At 44.8% G+C, this 20,106-nt stretch overlaps 2 protein-coding genes across 2 annotated transcripts in view; one reads left to right on the top strand and one right to left on the bottom strand.

The window, feature by feature from the left end:
* IARS2 (isoleucyl-tRNA synthetase 2, mitochondrial) overlaps positions 1-2,635 on the bottom strand; it is a 134,633-nt gene extending 131,998 nt beyond the window's left edge. Inside the window, exon 1 of the mRNA XM_077485787.1 lies at positions 2,392-2,635. Coding sequence (XP_077341913.1) covers positions 2,392-2,586 — 195 coding nt within the window. The 5' untranslated portion in view covers positions 2,587-2,635. The remainder of the gene's footprint in view (positions 1-2,391) is intronic.
* Positions 2,636-4,196: 1,561 nt separating this feature from the next.
* The window catches only part of BPNT1 (3'(2'), 5'-bisphosphate nucleotidase 1), a 42,635-nt gene continuing 26,725 nt past the window's right edge, over positions 4,197-20,106 (top strand). The window contains exon 1 of the mRNA XM_077485786.1: positions 4,197-4,324. Coding sequence (XP_077341912.1) covers positions 4,264-4,324 — 61 coding nt within the window. The 5' untranslated portion in view covers positions 4,197-4,263. The remainder of the gene's footprint in view (positions 4,325-20,106) is intronic.

The following is a 20,106-nucleotide window of genomic DNA, read 5'->3' as shown; positions in this document are numbered from 1 at the left end:
CTCCTTTCACACTGGGACACTGGGACAGGGCCACGCGGTAAAGCGCAGCTAGTTTTAGTGGTGCTAGCAGGGCGCTTTTAATCCCAGCTAGTGGCCGAATAAAGAGTTAAAAGAGCCCGTGTTGCAGTGCTGCCAAAGTGCTTTGCAGGCGCTTCGGCAGAGCTGCCCATTCATTCCAATGGGCAGGGCGTTTTGGGAGTATACACCGTTCCCCCACTGCACAAAAGATGCTGCTTCCAGGCTTTCACACTGGGGAGGCATGGGAGGTGTTTTTCAAGCGCTATTTTTAGCACTAAACCACCTGAAAAAGCCTTCAGTGCGAAAGGGGTCTAAGAAATACCTCCCTAGGACACACTTAACCCCTTGATCACCCCCTAGTGTTAACCCCTTCCCTGTCAGTTTAATTTATACAATGATCAGTGGATATTATTAGCTCTGATCACTGCAATAATGTCACTGGTACCAAAAAAAGTGTCCGATCTGTCTGCCGCAGTCCCGCTAAAAATCACTTGTCGCCACCAATACTAGTAAAAAAATAATAATAATAATAATAAAAAAATGCCATAACTAATAGTTTGTAGAAATTTGCAAAATTTTTTTTTTTTTTACCAAAAATATGTAACAGAATACATATTGGCCTAAACTGATGAATACATTTTTTTTTAGTTTTGCATTTAACACTTATTTTTAACAGTAAACGGAGCTTATATAGTAAAATACAGTATTTTTTTTTTAAACGGACTGTTTTTTTTAAAACGGACTGTTTAGATGTGGAATTTTAAAAGCAGCGGTAAGCCTGCTGATCTCACACGTTTGCTAATCTGATAGAATGCCGCCGCTTTTATAATTCAACATGTAAACAGTCCAATGCATTTTTAAATACTGTAGATCACCTTATAAGTTCCATTTACTGTTAAAAATAAGTGTGAAATGCAAAACTCCGGTGGGTGTAACAAGATGTCCACTTGCGGCCTTCTCACTGCATGATTACTGTGGATGAGTTGGGGTGTAGCAAGATGGCGGCGATGAAATGTCACTTCCATTACGAAATCTGACTAAACACCTGCACTCTGAGATTTCCACTCACTTCCTGTTTCAAGTTCCAGACAGGAACGGTGCCCAGAGAGCCTGACAGGTGTTTTAACCCTTCCCTAGCGCAAACATTTTTTTTTTTTTTTTAAATTAAAAAAAGTTTTGTTTATAGTTTGATGCACGGCCTACAATAAGGGGCAGTTATAAAGTAGTTAACCACGTGCCGACTGCTGCACGCCGATATACGATGGCACAATGGCAGCAGTGGGCAAATGGACGTTCCTGTACATCCCCTTTAATTGGTGGGGCTAGTGGGCATGCGCCCGCCTCGTACTTCGTGCCCGCGGACTCGATGTCCACTGGTGTCCCGCGATCGTGTCACGGAGAGGCGGAACGGGGAGATGCCCATGTTAAGAAGGCATTTCCCCGTTCTGCCTAGCAACAAGTCAAAGATAAGTTAGAAGCACTCTCTGGGACACACTTAACCCCTTGATCGCCCCCGACTGGTTAACCCCTTCCCTGCCAGGTTCATTTACATAGTAATCTGTGAATTTTTATAGCACTGATCGCTGTATAAATGACAACGGTCACAAAATAGTGTCAGAAATTGTCAGACGTGTCCGCCATAATGTCGCACTCACAAAAAAAAAAAAAACTGCAGATTGCTGCCATTACTAATAAAAAAAATAATTATAATAAAAATGACACAAATCTATCCCCTATTTTGTAGTTGCTATTAAACTTTTGCGCAAACAATATACACATTTTTTTATTACCAAAAATGTGTAGAACAATACATATCGGCCTAAACTGAGGAAAAAACTTTTTTTAATATATTTTTGGGGATATTTATTATAACAAAAAGTAAAAAATGATGCTTATTTTTTTTGCTTTTTTTCAAAAAAGTGTTGCTTTTGATCAAATACCACCAAAGGAAAGATCTATTTCTGAGAAAATAAGGACATCGATTTTGCTTTGGTGTAACGTCGCACGACCGCGCAATTGTCAGCTAAAGCGAAGCAGTGCCGATTCGCTAACAGTGCTCTGGTCAGGAAGGGGGTAAAATCTTCCGGGGCTGAAGCGGTTAATATACATTCACTACAGGTGAATCTTCCTGGGTTCACGTGTAAGAATTCGCTGTGAATGTTTGGTGAAAGCCTTTATAAATCTGTCCCCAAATTATATTTTACAATGTGGAGTTTTTATAAATGACCTGTGTGAGGCCAGCACAGTCCATAGCGCCTCTTCTAATACACACAGGCCTAACTCCTCCCCTCCCGAGTGAAGCTGTCGCCCATAGCAACCAGATCCCCCCCCCCCCCCCCCCCCTCCCAGAGCCTCGCTGCTCCTCCCCCTGACCTCCTGCAGGCGGCGCTCGGTGGTGACGGTGTCCTCTGGGCTGCGGCGGATGGGGAAGTCGGTGTGGGGGAGCAGCACGGTGTCTCCGTATTTCTTCTGCCCCGGACTCCCCTCGCTGCTGCTCAGTACCGAGGCCGCCCTCACCCTCCAGGGGTAGCGGCCCCCGGGCAGCCGGCGCCTCAGCAGGGTCAGCATGTTCCCTGTCAGTGTGTGCGGGAAGTACGGAGAGGACGGCGGCCGCGAGGACCAAACTTCCTGTGCGCGCTCCCGGCGCCCCGCTCTGCACGCTGCACTCACACTGCTGTACAATTTGTGTCTTGTTTACTAGAAATGAATGGAACCCACCAACATGTGCATATGTTATATATATGTAGGTTATATATATGTGTTATATATGTTCTGACAGACCCTGGAGAAAAAAAAGGTGGTTGTTGCAATTTTTTTTTTTACATCACACGATATTTTTATTTTATTAAAAGCATATTTTCAGGGAAAAATACAATAGAATGAATTGTAGTGGGACACACAATCCCATAGCTCCCAACTGTCCCTGATTTGGAGCAATGTCCCTCTGTCCCTCATTCCCCCTCATTTGTCCCTCATTTTGGTCTGATCTATAAAAATATATATATAATGCACTTTTTATCTTTCAAAACGTGTTTCCCAGCACTAAACCTTTCATCCAAATTATAAATTGCTGCATTTGTTCATTTTAAAAGCCAATATAAAGGAATAGTAGTGTTAAAAAAAAAAGCCCTTGTGGATTTCATTAAAGCGGACCTCCACCCTAAAGTGGAACTTCCGCTCATCGGAACCCTCCCCCCTCCAGTGCCACAATTGGCACCTTTCAGGGGGGTACAGATACCTATATAATACAGGTATCTGCACCCACTTCCGGGCATAGATATCCACAGAATCTGCGGGTATTTACGCCACTTCCTGCGGGGCCCCCGCTGTCTGCTGGGAAACACACGGATCCAAGAGGCAACAGGGACCGTCTATTGCGCAGCGCAACTCGGGCATGCGCAGTAGGGATCCGGGAAGTGAAGCCGCAGGGTAGTCCATTATGCTTTACCTTTGCAGGGAATGAAAGAGGAAGTAAACCCATAAGGGTTTACTTCCTCTTTAAGTTATTCGCAACAGTTTTTTCCAGACTATGACATCACCTACCCCCCCACAACAGCCAAATGGCAACTGTTATAACTTAAAAACCATAACAGCACAAATAAAAATTTTACCAGCACAAACAGCATTAACCAACGACACCAGTTTCATGTCACTTGGGTGTTGTAGGGGGGCTGAGTGACCTTTGGTGACCTTTAATAAATCATTAATAACGCAAAAACGATAAATGCTAGAACCAAAATTAAACAGCACAAAAAAGCACAAATGTAGCACTAACCAACGGGACCAGTTTTGTGCTATTTGGCTGTTGTATGGGGCCCACAATGGCAGCCCTGTCTGTAACAGTCATGCACTGCTGTTGGTTCCCCTTGTTGGCACATTGGTGGTTATTTCCGACAGGCAAATCCACTTTGCACTACAAGTACACTTGGAAGTGCAGTCACTGTAGATCTGAGGGGTAGATCTGAAATGAGGGGAAGCTCTGCTGATTTTATGTGCAAGCTAAAATGCTGTTTTTTATTTTCCTTGCATGTCCACCTCAGATCTACAGTGACTTTACTTCCAAGTGTGCAAAATGGATTTGCCTTTCGTAAATAACCCCCATTGTCTGCTGTGGGCATAGCTAAGACTTTTATCCTCAGAACTATTGATGGATGAAAGCGTGACTCAAACAATATGGTGTTTCTAGGACCCAGGAGCAGCGGCGGTGAACTAGGAAGTGGCTCTGAGTACAAGGAGCGTGTTGCAATGCTCTATAAGCCTTTTCACCTCTTGTCAGTCCATTCTCTGTACAGGATCAGGGCTGCAGGTAGGTTAATGGTCACAGCAACTAAATCAGAACTATGCATGTCTCTTATTTTTACCTTTTATTGCTAGATGTCACACATTTCTAGGGAGGTTGACCTATAGTTATTACCATTGTGCCAAAAACACGTTTTTGGTCAACACATTCTCATGTCTATGTGCATTAGATCATCAGTAGGGCCGCTTGACCTCATCATGGGTTTGGCCAGTTCTGTATCAGGTTTACCTACATACAAGATCCTGGGAATGGCCACAATCCATGTACCTTGTAAACCTGTCATTTTCATACTAAATGTTTTACTATTGACATCTTCATGTTTATCAAAAGGTAGCTTTAGGCTAGGTTTCCACTAGTGCGACTTTTCATGTGATTTGGAACTGAAAAGTCGCATGCCAAGTCATACCGCATGATTTCAAATGAGTACCGTTTATATCTGTGTGACTTCAAGACGCAGCGACTTCAAAGTAGTCCCTGTACTACTTTGATCCCACTTTGATGCGACTTAAGGTCCATAGACCTCAAGAATACACAGGCAGTGCATCAAGTCGTGGCAAAATCGCACAACTTTGGGGACGCAATAGTGGAAACATAGCCTTAATACAGGTTCAGGTGTTATAATATATTAGACGTGTGTGCGGTCCTTTAACCCTTGGAAGAAAACCAGATTTTTGTTAGGATCCATTGTTTCTATTCTGTTTTTTTTTTTTTTTTTTCTTGTGCATTCTTACAGCCTGTTTTGTGAGGTTTTATGTGGTTCATGCTTGGGTTATTGTAGTTTAATAAAGTTGTACTCCTCCTAGGCCTAAAGAGCAACCTAAGCCTCGCTCTTTAACCACTTTAAGAGTGGACCTTTTTCTGACATGTTGTTTACAAGTAAAAATCAGTATTTATCCTTGGAAATTACTTTGAAGATAGAGATAGAGATGATATATATAGAGAGAGATAATATTATAATTATTTTTTGCATAGACCCTAGAGAATAAAATAGTAGTTGTTGCGATATTTTTTTTTTTTTTTTGTCATACTGTATTTGCACAGCTGTCTTTAAAAAAAAATTTTTTTTTTTTGGGCAAAAAAACACTTTAAATATGTTGAGTAACTAGATACCTAACATGTCATGCTTTACAATTGTGCACGTTCGTGGAATGGCGGCACATTACGGTACTTAAAAAATCTCAAAAGGAAACGCTTGAAATTTTTACAGGTTACCTGTTTGGAGTTGTCAAAATAAGAAACGGCTGCACCTCATGTGGGCTCCAAGTAAAGTTTGTTGGAATAGGAAAATATCCAAAATAACAGCAGAGCACACCCTCAGTGGTCAATGTAGATGTGTTTCACACAACAGAAATGTGCTTAATCATTTGTTAATAATTAAGCACATTTCTGTTGCGTGAAACACGTTTACCTTGACCACTGCTGGTGTTCTCTGGTGTCATTTTGGATATTTAAATATTCCAATAAATTTTATTTGGAGCCCATGTGAGGTGCAGCCGTTTCTTATTTTGACAATTTACCACGGAGGCGAGCTGGGGCTAGCACTCAGGTGTGTGTTCCAATAGGCGTATTATTTACACCTGGAGCAGTGAGTTATTTTCATTTAGACCTGTTTGGAGTTACAGAGAAGGTCTAGTGCTAGAATTATTGCTCTCGCTCTAATGATCATGGCAATACCCTACATGTGTGGTGTGAACACTGTTTACATATGCGTGCACTTCTGTGCGTGAGCGCAGAGGGATGGCCACTTGGTAAAAAATTATGTATTTTTTCTTATTTATATTTATTTTTACACTGTCCCATTTTATTTATATATTTTATTACTTTTATTCATATTACAAGGAATGTAAACATCCCTTGTAATAGAAATAAGCACGACCGGTCGTCTTTATTAAGCGATGTAGGGTCAAAAAGACCCCAAATGTCTCATTTACCTTTTTTAAAAGAAAAAAAAAAAATTTTAAATGTAAAAAGTTGACAAGCGGACATCTTTACACCCATAGGAATTTTTGCATTGCACACTTAGGCTTCATGCACACGAGACGCAGATGCAAACGCTGCTGGACACATGTTGAAACCGGCGTTTAGAAACGCGCGTTTTGCCGCGATTTTTACCGCGATTTAGCGGCGTTTTACCGCGTTTTACCGCGTTTGCGTCTAGAAGCGTTTAGTTAAGCTAACATTATAGACCCTCCCCAGCTCAAAAATTAACTATTTCAGCAATTTTGTGAGACCAGAGTGAGTAGCAGCAGCTGTGAGAGCTGCAGTGTACTTGTATTTAGCGTGTCACTTGCCACGGCACCTGCCACAAGTTGTGGATTGTCCACTTGCCACGTGACTTGCCACATCACCTGCCACGTCACTTGCCATGTCATCTGCCACAAGTTGTGGATTGTCCAACTGCCACGTCACCTGCCACAAGTTGTGGATTGTCCACTTGCCACGTGACTTGCCACATCACCTGCCACGTCACTTGCCACGTCACCTGCCACAAGTTTTGGATTGTCCACTTGCCACGTCACTTGCCACGTCACTTGCCACAAGTTGGGGATTGTCCACTTGCCACATCACCTGCCACGTCACCTGTCACAAGTTGTGGATTGTCCACTTGCCACCTGCCATGTCACTTGCCACAAGCTGTGGATTGTCCACTTGCCACGTCACTTGCCACGTCACCTGCCACGTCACTTGCCACGTCACCTGCCACAAGTTTTGGATTGTCCACTTGCCACGTCACTTGCCACGTCACTTGCCACAAGATGTGGATTGTCCATTTGTCACATCACCTGCCACATCACTTGCCACATCACCTGCCACGTCACCTGCCACAAGTTGTGGATTGTCCACTTGCCACGTCACTTGCCACATCACCTGCCACGTCACTTGCCACGAGATGTGGATTGTCCACTTGCCACGTCACTTGCCACGTCACTTGCCACGTCACTTGCCACGTCACTTGCCACGTCACTTGCCATGTCACCTGCCAGGTCACTTGCCACGTCACCTGCCACAAGTTTTGGATTGTCCACTTGCCACGTCACTTGCCACGTCAGCTGCCACGTCACTTGCCACAAGATGTGGATTGTCCACTTGTCACATCACCTGCCACATCACCTGCCACGTCACCTGCCACAAGTTGTGGATTGTCCACTTGCCACGTCACTTGCCACATCACCTGCCGCGTCACTTGCCATGTCATCTGCCACAAGTTGTGGATTGTCCAACTGCCACGTCACCTGCCACAAGTTGTGGATTGTCCACTTGCCACGTGACTTGCCACATCACCTGCCACGTCACTTGCCACGTCACCTGCCACAAGTTTTGGATTGTCCACTTGCCACGTCACTTGCCACGTCACTTGCCACAAGTTGGGGATTGTCCACTTGCCACATCACCTGCCACGTCACCTGTCACAAGTTGTGGATTGTCCACTTGCCACATCACTTGCCACCTGCCATGTCACTTGCCACAAGCTGTGGATTGTCCACTTTCCACGTCACCTGCCACGTCACCTGCCACGTCACTTGCCACGTCACCTGCCACAAGTTTTGGATTGTCCACTTGCCACATCACTTGCCACGTCAGCTGCCACGTCACTTGCCACAAGATGTGGATTGTCCACTTGTCACATCACCTGCCACATCACTTGCCACATCACCTGCCACATCACCTGCCACAAGTTGTGGATTGTCCACTTGCCACGTCACTTGCCACATCACCTGCCACGTCACTTGCCATGAGATGTGGATTGTCCACTTGCCACGTCACTTGCCACGTCACTTGCCACAAGATGTGGATTGTCCACTTGTCACATCACCTGCCACATCACTTGCCACATCACCTGCCACGTCACCTGCCACAAGTTGTGGATTGTCCACTTGCCACGTCACTTGCCACATCACCTGCCATGTCACTTGCGACGAGATGTGGATTGTCCACTTGCCACGTCACTTGCCACGTCACCTGCCACGTCACCTGCCACAAGTTTTGGATTGTCCACTTGCCACGTCAGCTGCCACGTCACTTGCCACAAGATGTGGATTGTCCACTTGTCACATCACCTGCCACATCACTTGCCACATCACCTGCCACGTCACCTGCCACAAGTTGTGGATTGTCCACTTGCCACGTCACTTGCCACATCACCTGCCACGTCACTTGCCACGAGATGTGGATTGTCCACTTGCCACGTCACTTGCCACGTCACCTGCCACAAGTTTTGGATTGTCCACTTGCCACGTCACTTGCCACGTCAGCTGCCACGTCACTTGCCACAAGATGTGGATTGTCCACTTGTCACATCACCTGCCACATCACTTGCCACATCACCTGCCACGTCACCTGCCACAAGTTGTGGATTGTCCACTTGCCACGTCACTTGCCACATCACCTGCCACTTCACTTGCCACGTCACCTGCCACAAGTTTTGGATTGTCCACTTGCCACGTCACTTGCCACGTCAGCTGCCACGTCACTTGCCACAAGATGTGGATTGTCCACTTGTCACATCACCTGCCACAGCACTTGCCACATCACCTGCCACGTCACCTGCCACAAGTTGTGGATTATCCACTTGCCACGTCACTTGCCACATCACCTGCCACGTCACTTGCCACGAGATGTGGATTGTCCACTTGCCACGTCACTTGCCACGTCACCTGCCACATCACTTGCCACGTCACCTGCCACAAGTTTTGGATTGTCCACTTGCCACGTCACTTGCCACGTCAGCTGCCACGTCACTTGCCACAAGATGTAGATTGTCCACTTGTCACATCACCTGCCACATCACTTGCCACATCACCTGCCACGTCACCTGCCACAAGTTGTGGATTGTCCACTTGCCACGTCACTTGCCATGCCACCTGCCACAAGTTGTGGATTGTCCACTTGCCACGTCACCAGCCACATCACCTGCCACAAGTTGTGGATTGTCCACTTGCCACACCACTTTCCACGTCACCTGCCACAAGATGTGGATTGTCCACTTGCCACGTCACCAGCCACATCACCTGCCACAAGTTGTGGATTGTCCACTTGCCACATCACTTTCCACGTCACCTGCCACGTCACCTGCCACAAGTTGTGGATTGTCCACTTGCCACGTTCCTTGCCACGTCCCCTGCCACGTCACCTGCCACAAGTGGATTGTCCACTTGCCACATCACTTGCCACATCACCTGCCACAAATTGTGGATTGTCCACTTGCCACGTCACCTCACACAAGTTGTGGATTGTCCACTCGCCATGTCACTTGCCACATCCCCTGCCACAAGTGGATTGTCCACTTGCCACGTCACCTGCCACGTCACCTGCCACAAGTTATGGATTGTCCACTTGCCACGTCACATGCCAGTCACCTGCCACAAGTTGTTGATTTTCCACTTGCCACGTCACCTGCCAGGTCACTTGCCGCGTCACCTGCCAGGTCACTTGCCACATCACCTGCCACAAGTTGTGGATTGTCCACTTTCCACGTCACTTGCCACTTCACCTGCCACGTCACTTGCCACAAGTTGTGGATTGTCCACTTGCCACATCACTTGCCACCTGCCATGTCACTTGCCACAAGTTGTGGATTGTCCACTTGCCACGTCACTTGCCACAAGTTGTGGATTGTCCACTTGCAATTGCAATTGTTTAAAATATTTTTCTAATGGTTTTTCATCATTTGCAATCATTTTTGAGATTTTTAATGTAAAAAAAAACGTCACCTTTAAAAACGCATATAAACGCAAACGCGGCTAAACGCAAACGCGGCGTTTTGCCGCGTTTTGCCGCGTTTTGCGTCTGAAACGTGGAAATTTTTGCTTCTGAACGCATTTTTTTGCTTCTGGAAAAACGAGACTAAACGCAACTGCATAAAAACGGAAAAAAACGAGACTGTGTGCATGGACACATAGGATAACATTGAATGAGTTCAGGGGCAGTTGAAAAAACTGTCCAACTGCATCTGAACGCGCGTTTAACTGCGTCTCATGTGCATGAGGCCTTATTTTTAACAGTAAACTGACCTTAAGTGAAATACAGTATTTAGAAATCCGTCAAACTTTTTTGATGTTGAATTTTAAAATTCTTCTGTCAGGTTCGCAAACCTGTGAGATCAGCAGGCTTGCCGCTGCTTATAGAATTCAACTTCAAAACAGTCACACACTTCCAAATACTGTATTTCACTATATATAAGCTTCGTTCACTGGTAAAACTAAGTGTGAAATACAAGACTTCAGTGGGTGTAAAAAGATGTCCGCTTGGCGACTTCAGACAGTAGGCTTACTGTGGATACATGTGGGTGTACCAAGATGACCATGATGGAACGTCACTTCCGTTACATATTCTTTTGGGTATCGGCTTTCTGACAAGACGCCGGTAGACCTGTAAACAAATGGTGGAGGGCACCTCTCCCATGGCCTATAAAAGTGATCCTGTTGTAAAACTACCACCAGTATCATTTTTATCTGAAAGCTAGCTGCTTAATGTCAGACATGATGTACAGTTAGGTGTTCTTTTGCAGAAAGGATATGCAATGTCTCTTCTGCAAAAAAATAACTTGCCTGCATGCTCACAGTCTGCTTTGGAATGTATGCTGAGCTGTGCAATGCAGTTCATATTCAAGCACAGTGCCTGGATGTCTGATGTCATCCAGCACCGGCCATTGTGAACTGCTTCAGCCTGACACCTGGAAGCAGCCGGGTAGGAAACGCCAGAGAGGGACACAAGACCATTAAAGGGAAGTAAGCATCACAAAGTTTAGCTCCACTTTAACTTCTTGTACAGTTCTACAAACTCCTTTTCTGTACAGAAATTTCTTATGCCCTGTACACACGATCGGAAATTCGGCCAGCAAAAGACTGATGAGAGCTTTTACTGTATTTTGATATAATTGCACCTTATGCTATATATCCATCCTTGAGGAAGGAGACTCTCAGCGCTCCGAAACGCGTAGGCTGACAAGCTCTATAGCCAATTGTATTTTGTATGGGTGATAAGCTTATTAGCTAATTGTACCATGTTTTGTTGATTACTGTGTTGTTCATATTATATTTTTTTTATGATATAATTTTATACCAATTCAATGAATAAATACATTTTCTGTTGTACGTGCCTCCAAAGTCCACCCACCACCAGGGGTCTCCCTCTTCTAGTTTTTTTATTATCGGATGTGGCACAACAAAATTGCAAAGTATTGCCGTTCTATATATCTTTTTTGGCATTACGTGTATGCGGCATTCCTGATTTCACTGCACTCTCTGTGCATTAGAAGTTGCAGCAAGTAAGATAAAGCCTGCCTCATGGCTGGAGATCATCCAGCATCATCTCTCTCTTTACTCCTCAGCCTGCCAAGTCTATGGCCTACCCCTTTCATTCATTGGATTTCAGCTCTTTCATTGAGGCTCTGCATTTTTTTTTTTTTTTTTGACTAATGGAGCTTGTCACAAGTGTAAAAAAGCCAATCTAGCTGCTTAGGAATTCCAGAGGGATGGTTTGCATCTGCAAGATGCATCTCACTGCTGAATAGGCCCTGAAAGTGATCCTGTTGTTTTGTCAATATATTGCAAAGTAACAGGTTAATTTTTATAGGGTGTCTTTAAGCAGCCAAAACTTTCCATCCATGCGCACCTCTGATGCTTTGATCCATCTTTAGTTTGCATAAGAAATACTAATTGGTACTTACAAGTATTGGGGGGAATATGTGATTCCTTTATACCAACCATGCACGGCTTGATGCCAGGCCAAAGTTCTTTGATTTGAGGGTGGTGGGAGCGCACAATTGACCTGTGTAAGGGTCCTTTCACACGGGGCGGATCAGTTCTGATCCGCCCCGTGGATGTCCGTTTGCTCAGCGGGGATCACTCCGCCGATCCCCGCTGAGCAGGGAGATGACAGGTCTGTCTCCGCACACTGTGCAGGGACGGACCTGTCACAGCGCCGCTCTCCCCTATGGGAGATCGGATGACGACGGACCGCAGTGCCCGTCGTCATCCGATCCGATCCGCAGACGGATGGAAAAATAGCTTTTTCCTCCGTCACACTTTTTCGGATCGGAGCGGGTCGGATGTCAGCGGACATGTCACCGCTGACATCCGACGCTCCATAGACCCCTATGGAGCACCCGTTCAGGTCCGCCTGAAAAACTGACAGGCGGGCCTGAACGGGACGTTAGTGTGAAAGGGGCCTAAGTTTCAACTTGTTTAGCAAGTTGAAACTTGAACAGAAACATTAGGCATAACCTAGCAGTGGGAGCATAGAGGTTGGCACTGTATGTATGCCTAGTATTAACCACTTGACAACTGGGCACTTAAACCCCCCCCCCCCCCCCCCCCCCCTCCTGCCCATACCAATTTTCAGCTTTCGGTGCTCTCACACTTTGAATGACAGTTACTCAGTCATGTAACACTATACCCAAATTAATTTTTTGTCCTTTTTTCCCCACAAATAGAGCTTTCTTTTGGTGGTATTTGATTACCTCTGGGGTTTTTTATTTTTTGCGCTATAAATGAAAAAAAAAACGCATTTTCTTTGTTTCTGTGATAACATTTTACAAATTATTAATTTTTCTTCATAAATTTTGGCCATAATTTATACTGCTACATGTCTTTGGTAAAAATAACCCAAATTGGTGGATATTATTTGGTCTTTGTGAAAGTTAAGCCGCGTACACACGGGCAGACTGTCTGGCCAACTAAGTCCGTCAGACAATCCGACGGACAGTCCGTCCTACTTTTGAATGAACGGACTTGAGCACACACGATGAACAGACAGTCCGTTGAAAGCTTGTACGATGACGTGTACAGCATGTACGACGGGACTAGAAATACGACGTCCAATACACTGCAATGCAACCTTCGGCCGTGTAAATCCTTTCTGAGCATGCGCCATACTTAGTCCGTCCAACTAGCCTACTCACGAGCGGACTGTCCGCTGAAACCAAAGTTGGACGGACAATATTACGGAAATTCCGAAATACTTAATCCACCAGACTGCACGCTGAAAAAGTCCGCTGAAGCCCACACACGAGCGGACTGTCCGCTGAAATGTGTTTCGGCGGACTAAGTTGGACAGACAGTCCGCCCGTGTGTACGCGGCTTTAGAGTCTACAAGCTGTGGTGTAAATCATACAAAATTGATCACATCTGATGTACTGGTGGACTATCTCATTTCTTGCGACCCGAACAAGCCAGGAAAGTACAAATACCCCTTTTTTGAAAGTAGACATTCCAAGATATTTAGTAAGAGGAATTGTGAGCTTTTGATGTAATTTTTTTCCCACAATTCTTTGCAAAATGAAGATTATTTTTTTTTCCACAAAATTGTCATTGTAATAGGTTATTTCTCTCACATGGCATGTGTATACCACAAATAATGCCCCAAAATAAATTTTGCTCCTCCTCCTGAGTATTACAACACCTCATGTGTGGGACTTTTCCACAGCCTGGCCACTTAAAGAGGCCCAACATGCAGGGAGCACCATCCGGTGTTCTAGGAGCATAAATTACACATCTAACTTGTTGACTACCTATTACACTATTGAAGGCCCTGGAGCACCAGGACAATGACACGTGACACCGACATGGCATTGATATGTGGCACTGATGACAGATGCCACTAATACGTGGCACTGATGACACGTGACACTGACAGATGGCACTAATGACACGTGACACTAATATTGCACTTGTATATGGCACTGATGACAGACGGCAGATGGCACTGACAGATGGCAGTGGGGACAGATGGGCACTTTCTTTTTTTTTTTTTTTTTTTTTCCACTAACCGCTGCATCTCTCCCTCCTCACATGCTGTCTCTGTCTCTGTGAGGAGAGAGAGCGGCGATGAGAGATAATCTCATATGTTTACATATGAGATCATCTCTCATTGGACACATGATCGTGCTGTAAACGGCAGCTGTGATTTGGCCATTTACAGCGATCTATGACTGGCTGTGTCCGAGGGACACGGCCAGCACAGAACTTGCCCGAAGCGCGCCCGCGGCGGCGTGCAGAGGGGAAGTAAACAGGAGGACGTCCAGGGACGCCCTCCCGGCAGTTAGCGTCCGCGCTGTAGCCGTCTTTTGGCTATAGCGCATGCGCGAAGTGGTTAAAGTGATATTGGGGGTGTAGTGCAAGTACACTGCAAGTGCACTTGGAAGTGCAGTCGCAGTAGATCCGAGGGGGACATGCAAGGAAGATAAAAAAAACAGCATTTAAGCTTGCACATGATTGGGTGATGAAATCAGCAGAGCTTCCCCCTCATATCAGATTTACAGCGACTGCACTTCCAAGTGCATTTGTAGTGCAAACTGGATTTGTAAATAACCCCCCTTGTCTCAAAAGTCAATCTTCAAAATAAAGCTGCGCTTGCAAGGAAGTCTTCAAATACTCACTTCTTCTGCTGCCTGATCCCTTCAGTAGTAAAAAGAAAGCACCCACTGAAGATCCTGCTGAGCCCAACTTTTAGGGGATATATATTTGCTGTTCCCCCACCATCCTCTAAAACAGACCAATATAGTAGAGATCAAACAACTAAGCACTGCAAGGGACAGGGAATCTGACATTACCAGAAGTGTGGGATCTGCAGGATTTTCGATGAGCACTTTCTCATCTATATGGCAGAGCTTTGTGGTGCAGGCAGCAGGAGAAAAGAACATCTTCTTTCCAGAGGCAGCATTTTTTTTTTTTTTTTTTTTAAAAGATTAATTTTTATGACTGTTGCCTTATGGATGCACTTGGGTGTTGTATTATGGGTGTACTTTCTGGGTCAAGTGGTTGATCTCTAAGGCCGTCTATACATGGAGAAAATTTCTTTCCTGCAACCATGGGTTGTAGGAAAGAAATTCACATGGTTCCCCTATCAACACACAGTGCTGACAGGTGACTCTCTTCTGCCGAACTATTGTCTGCTCCTGGTGAGGAGAGCGATAATTGTAAGAGAATCCAGCAGGCTGGTTGTACCCAAGTTGACCAATCGATCATCTTGGTACATTCAGCCTGCCCATTAACAGTTTGAATTTTGTATGGCCAGCCTAAGTGTCAATGAGTTCAGTGACTTGAAATCTTCACCTTTTCTCCAGCACAGAAATCTGCCTGACTCACAGTGATTATGCAAAAATTAGTGGATAGCTTCTTATCCAATAGGTTTTCTATAGTAATCACTAGAACAATAGCTGCTATAAAAGTGAACCTTTTACAGCGAGATTCCTGTACTGGAGTAAAGTTGAGATTTTCAAGTCCTCTGTGTCATTAGTGAGGAAAATGGAAAGATAGCACTGAACCCATAGGTTTGTTTTATTGCTATTGTTATCTTAAGGTGTTTCTGTTGGTGTAAATTATCTGGTTCCTGGGCAGGCGACTTCTACACCCCAGAGGATCTCCAGTCTCCTAGGCTTGTAGTGTAGGGTGCCCACGTGTCCCGGATTGCCCGGGATTGTCCCTTAATGCATATTTGTGTCCCTGGTCCCGGGCACCTTCATTCCGGGACAATACAGTGTCCCGGAATGAAGAAAAAAAAACATACCGCCAGTCCACCACCCTGATAAACATTGCCGAAGCAGTCGAACAAACTGGTTGCTAGGCGGCCCCTCCTCGCGTCTAGCAACCAGTGACGTCGGCTGATCTCGGCTATCCAGAGCTATCCCTGCGCTGAGCAGTGCGCCTCCGAGTCCACCCACCTCCTCTTCTCCTTCTCCGCCTCCAGCCGCAGCAGAGAGAGGGAGAGAGCAGCTGAGCATTTTCTGTATCTCCTCCTCCTGACTCTAGTCCATGCTGCTGGTAATCCAGGATCCCCCACGGAAGCCCGTGCCAGTGCCAGAGCTGACTACTCCCGCTGCATGCAGCTTATTGCCAGTCCAGCAGCCAGCAGCCTGACTTCTCTCCTCCTGAGCCTCCTCCCACCCACAAGGGCCACAACCCGTCAGCCAAACTTCCAGGTTTGTACACTACTCACTCACTAAAACTATTCCATGAGAATATGCATGCTTGTAATGAATCATATATTGCTTTTAACAATGTTCCTTTTAGAATCTGATACTGCATGTTCGTAACAATAAAATATCCTGTTTTTTTTTTCTATTTATTTTATTTCCTTTTTTTTTTTTTTTTTTTTTTTTACACATATGTATTTCTGTGTGGCAGAAAGTCTGGCTATCTATTTCAAATAGTGTGACCAGCTTGGTATCAGACCCCTTTCACACTGTGCCGCCCTGGGTGTCGGCAGTAAAGCGGCACTATTTTTAGCGCCGCTTTACCGTTGTTTTAGTGGCGCTATTTGGCTGCTAGTGGGGTGGTTTTAACCCCCGCTAGCGGCCGAAAAAGGCTTAAAATGACCTGCAAAGCGCCGCCGCAGTGGCGCTTTGCTAGTGGTTCTCATTCAGATTAATGGGCAGGAGCGGTTTAAGAGCAGTGTATACACCCGCTCCTTCACTGCTCCAAAGATGCGGCTTACAGGAGTGGTTACCACTGTTTGCATTTTTTTTTCCAAAAATTGGCAAACAAAAGTATAAAAAAAATATTTTTTTTGGGCAGGCGGGTGGGGGGCTGTCCCTGAATGGCAGTTTGGAAATGTGGTCACCCTATTGTAGTGTGATGTAAAAAGGGTTGAAATTGAAGGTCCAGATACAACTCAATTCCATTAAAGGTCAGGGGTACAATTCAAAAAGTATCTAACACGTTTCAGGGGTCTAAGTGCCCACTTTATTAAGGCTTGACTGGCAACCAAGTGAACAAACCAGAAGTGAACTTTCCAGTGTGAAATAAAAGCACAGGCCTAGTGTGCTGTTGACTAGGCCTGTGCTTTGAATTGTACCCCTGACCCTTTATTCCATTAAAAGTTGTATCTGGAGCTCTTAGCAGTGGTGTTGTGCTTCAATTTGAACCCTATTTTACACTTAAAGCGGGAGTAAACCCAGTTTAAAAAAACACTTACATTCCCGGCATGCCGGAAAAGCTAACTTTCACATTGGTTGTGCTCTCAACCAAACTTTCAAACCATCCAATGGCTGGTATCATAACTGATCACATGTGCAGCATTATGGCAGTTGAAGAATCATTAGAGGCCAAGATGGCAGCTTCCTTGACTGAAAATGATAGAAGGGTTTACTTCCACTTTAAGTGTCAACCACTTGATGCAAAAGTCCATCTATAACAGAGTACCCAATTGCATCCCCAAAGATTTGCTGGAGGGCTCAGCCTGAAATGAACCTAGGAAATAAGGCAGGGCAATGAATAAGAATGATGTGCAAAAATCTGTAACTTAGTGAGATATCATATATACTTACTAAGGAGGGAATCTAATTGATTGTGGGTTAAAGTTTTACTAAACCCATATCATAAAAAATACAACTGTTTCAAAAAATGTAGAACAGGGTGGGACTTTAATTGTGCTTCTGAGGAGTGTAGACAAATAGAATACAATGGTGTAATTAAAGAAAAAGAGACCCTTTTATTAGCTATAAAAACAGTTTTTAAGATGCATTCCATTTTTTGTAAATAATAAGTATTAGTTAATGGAGTCTAGATATTTATAAAATTATTGAATATATATAAATACAGTTGCACTTTCTGCTTGTTGGTGTATAGCGGTGCTTCTCACATGGGGAGTTTTTAAACAAGGAAGGTCAGTTGCACACTGGTGGCTGTCTAGATATGTAGCATTAAAGCTTCCAAAAATAAAATTAATAACATATTGTAGTGTTCTTTTCAGCCCTGTCTCTTCCCTTTTCCTCTACATTTCTTTCCCTCCTTTTTCTTCCCTTTCTTTTGTCTTTTCTCCTCTCCTTTTTCCATTCACTTCCTCTTTTCCATCGCCACTTTTTCTCCCCTCTTCATTCCCTTCCTTCTCTATGTTCCTTTTAGTCTTTTGAGGCCAGTCTGAGTGTGTGTGTGTGATAGATAGATATAGATATATCTCTCATCTGTAGAATTCATTTCATATGACGTACCATTGTGCTATCTTTAAGGCCCTGACGAAGCGGTACTGTCCACAAAACGCGTAGGCAACATCTTTGTAAATTGTTGGGGATCTGAACACCCTGAATTCAAACTTAATCGCACAAATTGTAATGTATCTTAAACTGTTTTTATAGCTAATAAAAATTGTTTATTTTTCTTTAATTACACCATTGTATTCTATTTGTCTACACTCTTCAGAGGCACAATTAAAGTCCCACCCTGTTGTGCCTCTGTAGAAGTATTAATTTTCCATGTTCACCCCACCCCTACCCATATCATAAAAAAAACTATCAATAAATGGTTTATTACATGCTGTCCATACTCTCAGTCACTATGAGATTAGTTTTTTGTGTTCTGCAAAAAACTTGGTTAATCCTGCTGTACTCTCTCTTCTGTCCAAGTCCCCAATGCAGCTAGGGACTTCACTCCTCCTATATGCCCACTAACTAGCTAAACACAATGGGGGTGGAATATTACATGTAGATTGATGGAGGCTTGGCCTCATAAGACACAGGCTAGAGGGGCGTGACGCAGTCTGTGACTGGCAGAAATCTGTCCACACCATGCAAAGGTCAAAAACGTATAAAGATTTTTGATTTTGAATATATATATATATATATTCAAAATCAAATACAGTGGTGTGAAAAAGTGTTTGCCCCCTTCCTCATTTCCTGTTCCTTTGCATGTTTGTCACACTTAAGTGTTTCGGAACATCAAACCAATTTAAACACTAGTCAAGGACAACACAAGTAAACACAAAATGCAATTTGTAAATGAAGGTGTTTATTATTAAAGGTGAAAAAAAATCCAAACCATCATGGCCCTGTGTGAAAAAGTGATTGCCCCCTAAACCTAATAACTGGTTGGGCCACCCTTAGGCTGCTTTCACACTGGGGCGGTATTCAGGCGCTAAAAATTGCGCCTGTGTAACGCCTGAAAAAAACCGGCCCCTTTAACTCCAGTGTGAAAGCCGGAGGGTGAAAAAAGTCCTGCCAGCCGCATCTTTGCAGCGGTGAAGGAGCGGTGTATTCACCGCTCCTAAACCGCTCCTACCCATTGAAATCAATGGGACACTGCGGCAATACCGCCGGCAAAGCGCCGCTGCAGCGGCGCTTTGCGGGCGGGTTTAACCCCTTTCCGGCCGCTATCGGGGGTTAAAACCACCCCACTAGCGCCCGCACACCGCCGCTAAAAATAGCGGCACTTTACCGCCGACGCCGCTCCCGCTGCAGTGTGAAAGCAGCCTTAGCAGCAACAACTGCAACCAAGCGTTTGCGATAACGTGCAATGAGGCTTTTACAGCGTCCTGGAGGAATTTTGGCCCACTCATCTTTGCAGAATTGTCCTAATTCAGTTACATTAGAGGGTTTTCGAGCATGAACGGCCTTTTTAAGGTCATACCACAACATCTCAATAGGATTCAGGTCAGGACTTTGGCTAGGCCACTCCAAAGTCTTCATTTTGTTTTTCTTCAGCCATTCAGTGGTGGACTTGCTGGTGTGTTTAGGATCATTGTCCTGCTGCAGAACCCAAGTTCGTTTCAGCTTGAGTACACGAACAGATGGTCGGACATTCTCCTTCAGGATCTCTTGGTAGACAGCAGAATTCATAGTTCCTTTTATCACGGCAAGTCTTCCAGGTCCTGAAGCAGAAAAACAGCCCCAGACCATCACACTACCACCACCATATTTTACTGTTGGTATAATGTTCTTTTTATGAAATGCAGTGTTCCTTCTACGCCAGATATACTTGGACACACACCTTCCAAAGAGTTCCACTTTTGTCTCATCGGTCCACAGAATGTTGTCCCAAAAGTCTTGGGGATCATCAAGATGTGTTGTGGAGAAA

This window comes from Lithobates pipiens, unplaced genomic scaffold (genome assembly GCF_037356315.1).
Source record: "Lithobates pipiens isolate NorthernLeopardFrog02 unplaced genomic scaffold, aLitPip1_a1.2 Scaffold_18, whole genome shotgun sequence".
In the NCBI taxonomy this organism is placed as follows: Eukaryota; Metazoa; Chordata; class Amphibia; order Anura; family Ranidae; genus Lithobates; species Lithobates pipiens.
This window is presented reverse-complemented; position numbering and strand designations above follow the sequence as displayed.